The sequence below is a fragment of the Pediculus humanus genome, genomic scaffold, assembly GCF_000006295.1.
Source record: "Pediculus humanus corporis 1103172108289 genomic scaffold, whole genome shotgun sequence".
NCBI classification, from domain to species: domain Eukaryota; kingdom Metazoa; phylum Arthropoda; class Insecta; order Psocodea; family Pediculidae; genus Pediculus; species Pediculus humanus.
Genome location: NW_002987858.1, coordinates 8,253 through 15,194, shown reverse-complemented (window position 1 = coordinate 15,194; position 6,942 = coordinate 8,253). Strand labels below are relative to the sequence as shown.

The 6,942-nt window shown below is 28.3% G+C and overlaps 1 protein-coding gene across 1 annotated transcript; it reads right to left on the bottom strand.

Moving 5' to 3' along the window:
* Window positions 1-365: 365 nt before the first annotated feature.
* Phum_PHUM534440 (5-hydroxytryptamine 2 receptor, putative) lies at window positions 366-1,909 on the bottom strand (the record flags this gene model as incomplete). Its single annotated transcript, XM_002431484.1, has 2 exons — window positions 366-1,539; window positions 1,884-1,909. 2 exons carry the CDS (start codon window positions 1,907-1,909, stop codon window positions 366-368), a joined length of 1,200 nt encoding a protein of 399 aa, XP_002431529.1.
* Between the last annotated feature and the right edge of the window lie 5,033 nt (window positions 1,910-6,942).

The following is a 6,942-nucleotide window of genomic DNA, read 5'->3' as shown; positions in this document are numbered from 1 at the left end:
GAAAGAAGAAAAAGGGTAAATTTGTTTAAAAGTCGTAAAAAGTTTATATTTAAAAAAAAAAAGAAAAATTATTTATTTTCAAACGTACGAAATGATAAATAACAAAAAAAAGTTTAAAACAACAACAATAACATGAGGAGAAGGACGACGGCAAACAGGCAGCAAACGATAGATGACGACGTCACAGACGGGAAAATTTTATGCAATAAAGTAAACGGAATAAGGAGGAATAGGGAAGGAGGGGTGAGTGAAACGAAAAGAAGAGCGTAAATCCTTAGAGTAAAATAACCGGAAATAAATGTCTAGAGAGAGAGAGAGAGAGAGAGAGAGAAAGAGATAGAGAAAAAAAAAATGATTTTCGTGGATTATCTAGAATTGTCCCATTTCCGTTTGTACCTACACAATAAAACTTTTTTAAATGCATCCCTGAAAACTTTATTAAATATCGTATAAAAAATGGGATTAACCATTGAGCTCGCGTAACCGAGCCAAGTAACAAAATCGAAAACTCCGCTCGGTATGTTTTCCTCGCATTCTTCGCATATGGTCGGAACCAAATTGAGTACGAAAAAGGGAGCCCAAAGTATGACGAAAGTGAAAAATACGACGCCTAAAACTTTGGTTGCTTTTTGTTCGAGCCTTATTATGCGTCCGTGCCTGGAACTCGTTCGAGAAATAACGCTCGAATTCCTACTGTGATGACTTTTCACAGTTGGTACCTTAACGAGTGTGTCGTACTGTAAAAGTATGTTGTGATCGTTGAGTTTACCGTTGGCACCACCGTTAAAACGACTCAAAGCCGTGCGAAATTTTGTTTTTTTACTATTTTTTATCAAATTCGTGCGAACCGTTTCACGTCTCGACCCGAATTTCCAACACTTTTTATATTTAACATTCGAATTCCATTTCACTAATAAATTATTTTCTTTTGATTTTGATAGTGACGTCATATGAGGTGGCGATATCCTATCAATGCCGACGATTTCATCTTCCACGTCTCTGAGATCTTTTCTTTTAATCAAATTGATTTTATTATTCATTTCGTTTTTGATTACCGTTGTCGTTCCCGTTCCTGTCGTTGCTGTTCCTGTTGTCATTCCTGTTGTAGAATTTACAAAATAATTTTTTAATTTAACAACATCCGGCGAACTATTAGTTTTTTTTAAATTTACGTCCGAACAACTTATTTTAACGTCGCACTCGGATTTATCGTTTATTTTGTAATCCGACGACGAAGGTCTCACGGGGTTTAATTTTTTCCCACGCACTAAATTTCGCCTATCGATGACATCTTTTTTTAATATTTCACCGACGATTCGCGGTTTGTATCTTTTCCGTTCTTCTTCTAAATAATCGATAAATTTCGCGGATTCCCCTTCCGTCGAACATGATTCGAAATTGTTCGACGATTTAGGCGAAATTTTTAATTGATTGTACGTTAATATGGGTTTGTTTTCGTGTGTTCTGTCCGAATCATCATCATCATCTTCTTCTCCTTCCACGTCTTTAATGTCGAATGCATCGAAAATTTTTTTTTTCCTTCCATCATCATCATCATCATCATCATATTGTCTTTTTCCTTTCGGATTTTTATTATTATTATCGGATTTAACATCGTTGACAACAACGTTATTGTCGTTATTGTTTTCTCTGAAATTATAAAAAAATCAATGACAAATTATATATTTTTAAAAAGAAAATCTGTAGTAATAATAATAATAATAATAATAATAATAATAATAGGGAAAAATTGAAAAAAAGGATTTTGGAAAAGAAAAATGGAAAATAAAAAAAAAAAAGTTTAAATTCGAGAGATTTAAATTTTTGACAAAACAAAAGAAGAGTAAAAATAAATTTTAGTCTTTTGATAAACAAAAAAAAACGTGACGTGGCACGAAACGTTACGCATTATATTACTACTGCCACTACTACTACTACTACCACTATTACTACAACTAGTACCACTACTACTACTACCACTATTACTACAACTAGTACCACTACTACTACAAAAACAATTGAAATATTTTTTCGTCGTTTAAAAACGTCGTCAAAAAAAAAAAAAAAACAAATAAGAAGCGGGAATTTGGGGAGGGTGGTGGGAAAGGGTGGGAGGGGGAGGGGGAAGTAACAAAGCAAAAGACGAAAAAAAGAGATTGAAATTTTACGCGGCGGTTTTACCCTTATCATTTTACACTTTGGTAAAAAAAAAAAAGTTATACGGTGGTGATAAAGAGGAAAAAAGATACCAACCGCTAAGAGATTAACTTTTGATAACAGCAAAAAAATTTTTTTTTTTTTTTTTTTCGCGTTGGAATGTTTCTGACGTGTTTCTTCTCATTATTATTATTATTATTATTATTATTATTATTATTACCGCCTTTGAAATTTGTTATTGTTATTATTATTATTATTATTATTTCCTTTGTTTTTTTGTTTTTGTTTTATTAATAAATTTTTTTTTAGTTTATGTGCGGTTTTCGTGTTTTTTTTTTTTTAATAAAACGTAATAAGAAACCGGAAGTAAAGTGTAGAGAGATTGGAGGAAGGGGGGGAGGAAGAAGAAGGAATGTTTTAATATTAAAGAGATGATGATAAATTAAATTAAAATTAAAAAAAAAAAAAGGAAAGGAGAAAAAGAAATAAAGGAAAAGGAAAAGGAAGGAAAGAAAAAAAAATTTGATCGGATGCGATTTGTATAACGATGTGTGTATGTGTGTGTAATATGTGAAAAAATTATTTATCGAAACGGATATAACAGAAATCTTGAAAACTGGAGTAAAAAAAAAAAAATCTGGAAAACTGGAGGGAGAAAAAAATCTGGAAATAAATTTGTTTTTCCCAGTAAAAAAAAAGAGGGGAGGGGGAAGATGATGATGAGGAAAAGAAAATTTTTTTTGAAAATGCAAGTAAAATAGAAAAAAAAAAGGATTTTATTATTTTAAATAAAAGTGTGTATGTATGTTTTTTTTTTTTCTAAGGTTGGTAATAGTTGTTGTTGTTGTTGTTAATAATAAATTAAAATGTTTGTTCCGAGTTTTTTTTTTTTTTTTATTAAAATACGAATTGAGTTGTTTGTTGTTCGTATGAAAAAAAATAATTTTTATTTAATGCTCGATTGAGTTTTTTATTTTATTTTATTTGTTCTGCTCTCAACGAGTTAGTTTTTTTTTTTCTTCTTCTTCTTCTTCTTCCTAATCTTTTTGTCTTTTTTTTTTTTTCATTTTTCTGTCTTTTTCTTTTATTTTTCCGGTTTGTGTCTGATTGTCTGTCTGTCTCTATCTCTTTCTTCTTTATGTTTGTAATTTTATCTCTTGCTCACTTTTCTCTCTCTCTCTCTCTTTTTCCTATTTCAATGTGTCTGATTCTCTTACACTTTCTTCCCGCATTTAAATTCTCTCTATTTTCTTTTTGTTTTTTTATCTGCCTCTCTCTCTCTCTCTCTTTCTCTTACTGTAAATTTGTTTATTTCTCTTTTTTTTTTTTCTTTCTTCTCTTGTTTTCTCTAATCGTTTCTATTTTTCTCTCTTTTTTCATCTCTCTATAAAACTCTTTTAATTTGTATTCTTCTTTTTTTCTTTCTCAACCTCTCTCTCTTTCTCATAGTCTCTTTTTTCTCCCTGTTTTTTTTTCTAACTTTATACCTCTTTTTTAATCTTTCTCTCTCTCTCTCTCTCTTTCTTTTTCCGTTCTTTCATTTCTATATTTTTTTATTTTATGTTTTTCTCTCTCTCTCACTCCTCTTGTTTTCTGTAATTATTTCTCCTTTTCTCTCTTTCTCAGTCTCTTTTTTCTGTCTGTCTTTTTCTTTTTCTTTAACTTTATATATCACTTTGTCTGTCTTTCTGTCCTTCTCTCTCTCTCTCTCCCTCTTATAAATCTATTTAAATTTTTCATTTTCTCTTTCCGTTTTCTTCCTCTTTCTTTCTCTCAATTTTTTTATATCTTTTCCTTATCCTTTTAACTTTTTTTTACTTCTTTTTGTGTCTCACCCTGTATTTTTCCATTTCTCTCTCTCCCTCTCTCTCTCCCCTCTCACATTATATAAATTATTATTCATTTGTTAAATTTAATACGACTGAATTATATACATATACATATGGATATAAGGATGATCTAAATTTAAAAAGAAATTTTTCTTTTTCAATTTCGTTTTTCTTTTTAAAAAAATTTTTCATTTTCATCATAAGGATTTTTTTTTTGTGTTGTAAAAAAAAAAAAACTTAATCTATCTTTTCACTATGCATTAATCGAAATGTAACCCTTTTTTAAAAAAAATTCGAGACATTTATTTCCGGTGAATTATTTAAAAAAAAAAAAAAATATCGATGTTGAATTAAAAAAAAAAAAAATTTTCTTTTTTTCAAATAAAGAGAAAATTTTTAGTGAAAAGTTTTTCTTTTTTTTTTTTTTTTTTTAAACGTCGTCACGTGAGATGAACAAAAAAAAAAGGTTTAAAAGGAAAATTTTTTCCGGAGGTTTAATTAACCGTTTATAATAAAAACGATTTTATATCACGAAAACGAATTTTTCTTTTTTTTTTGAGGGGGGGGGGGATGAAGAAAACGTAGTAAAAGATTTTCTTTCTTTCTTTACATTGTTTATTAATTTATTTTTCGTTAATATAACAAAACGAAACAGTTAATTTAAACAACGAAATAATAATAATAATAATTTGTTTTGAAATTGTATAAAAAGGTTACCACGGTCGATTTATCAAAATAATAATAATAATGGGAAGAAGGAAAGAAAGAATTTAAAAAATTAAATTTTAACTTTTGGGGAAAATTTTGTTAATTTGTAATTTTTTTTTTTTTTTGCTGTTGTTTGTGAAAATTCAACAAAGCGAATAATTTTCCTTTTTAACCCTACAAATCGTTCGATAAATTTAATGAATTGTTAACAAACAAACAAACAAACAAACAAAAACAAACGGAAAAAATTATTTGTAATTATTGCGATGAAGTTTCGTTTTTTTTTTTTTTTTTCGAAAAAATTTTTACCCGCGTGGAATAAGAGGATATAATCACGTGATTCGTCCATATAATTTGGGTACAAAAAAAATGAAAAAAAAAATTTTCCGACACAAAACAAATTCGTTATAATAATAATAATAATAAAAAAAAAGTTTTCGGAGTAATTATTGGTTATTAAAATTATGCTGACGTCGTTTTGTTTGTATTTCGTTTGTTTGTTGATTTGTTACCAACAAAAATTTATGTTTATGTAGGTCGAAAAGTTATTTTTAACGCAAATTAATTTAGCCATATTATTTACATATTATTAAATGTATTATTATTATTGAAACCGAACGTTGAGCTTTCAATGGGAATCATCAAACATTGACCTCTCGGTAATATGTTTTTTTTCCCCCTCTTTCTTCTCCCCCCTCTTTCTCACTTTCTCCTTCTCTCTCTCTCTCTCTCTATAAATCTATTTCTATTTGTTTTCCTCTTTTTTTCACTCTCATTTTCACTATCCCCTGTTTTTTTTCTCTTTCTCTGGCTCCGTGTTTCTCTTTTTATATTTCTGTTTCTCTCTCTCTCTTAATCTCTCTTTTGTTTTTCCTATTCTTCTCTCTCTCTCTCTCTTTCTCTATAAATCTATCTCGATTTGTTTTTTTTTTGTCTTTTCTCTCTCTGTCTTTTCAAATCTACCCTTTTCTCTTTTTCTATACCTTATTTTCTGTTTCTTTTTTTCTTTCCCTCTTCCTTTGGTTTCTCTCTCTCTTTTTTTTCTTTCTTACTTTTCTCTCTTTTTCTTTTGCTCTGTACTTCTCTCATTCTCTCTCTTTCTTTATAATATTATCTCCATTTGTCTTTCTCTTCTTGTTTATTCTCTATTTTTTGTCTCTCTTCTTTCCTCACTATCTCTTTCTCTTTCTTTCTCTCTATTTTCTCACTTTCTTTTTTTTCTTTTTTTTTCTGTGTTGAAAAACGATCGCGTCGAGAGTTTACCTTTTTTTATTTGTTGATTATCGATTATTACGACTCGAGTCAATGTCATTTAATACGTCACGAAATAATTAAAATAATAATAATAATAATAATAATAATAGAAATAATAATTAAAAATAAATTAAATTAATTGAAAATAATTATTACTGTGATGTAATGAGTGAGGGAGAGAGAGAGGAAGAAAGGGATGGAGGTTATAGGGGGAGAAGGGGAAGGAAAGGGGAAGAAAGAAAGGGAAAAAAAGGGGAAAAAATCTTTTTTTATTATTATTTATTTACCAAATGAATTATCCAATTGTTTATTATATATATATATATATATATATATAACTAATTTAAAAACTTGGTCGTTATCTTGTATTATCTACTCAACCGTCACATTTTATTTTCTCCATGAACGATTTCATTCATTTATTTGTTTTTTTTTTTTTAAAACCGTTTTCAATCGTTTTCGTCGAGGTTTTTCGACATTCAAACCTTATGTAATAATAATAATAATCAAAAACTTCGTCATGAAATTCGTTCGTTTGGTCGAACGATTTTTTAAACATTTCCTTTTATAAAAAAGTTTACAATAAAAAAAAAAAAAGGAAAAATATTCTCTTTTATTATTATTATTATTATTTTATTGATTTTTTTTACCACCAAAAAAAAAACCAGGTGTTATGTGTGGGAAAAGAAATAAAAAAAATTTGAAAATGTAATTTGTCAAAATACATAAAAATTTCACATTTTCGGAAAATTTAAAAAAAGTTCGGGGAAAAAAAATAAAAAAAAGTTTTACGGGAAGGTTCAAATGTGACGAAAAATTTGTTTTTCATTTTGATTTTTTTGCATTAAAATGGACGAAATTATTTTTTATTCATGATATTTAATAAATACTTTGTGAAAAAAAAACTCTCGTCCTTCCCCTCACCTCCTGCCCCCACCCCCCACCTTAATTAAATTAATTATTCATCGGGAGTGGAGGCGTATATAAAAAAAAA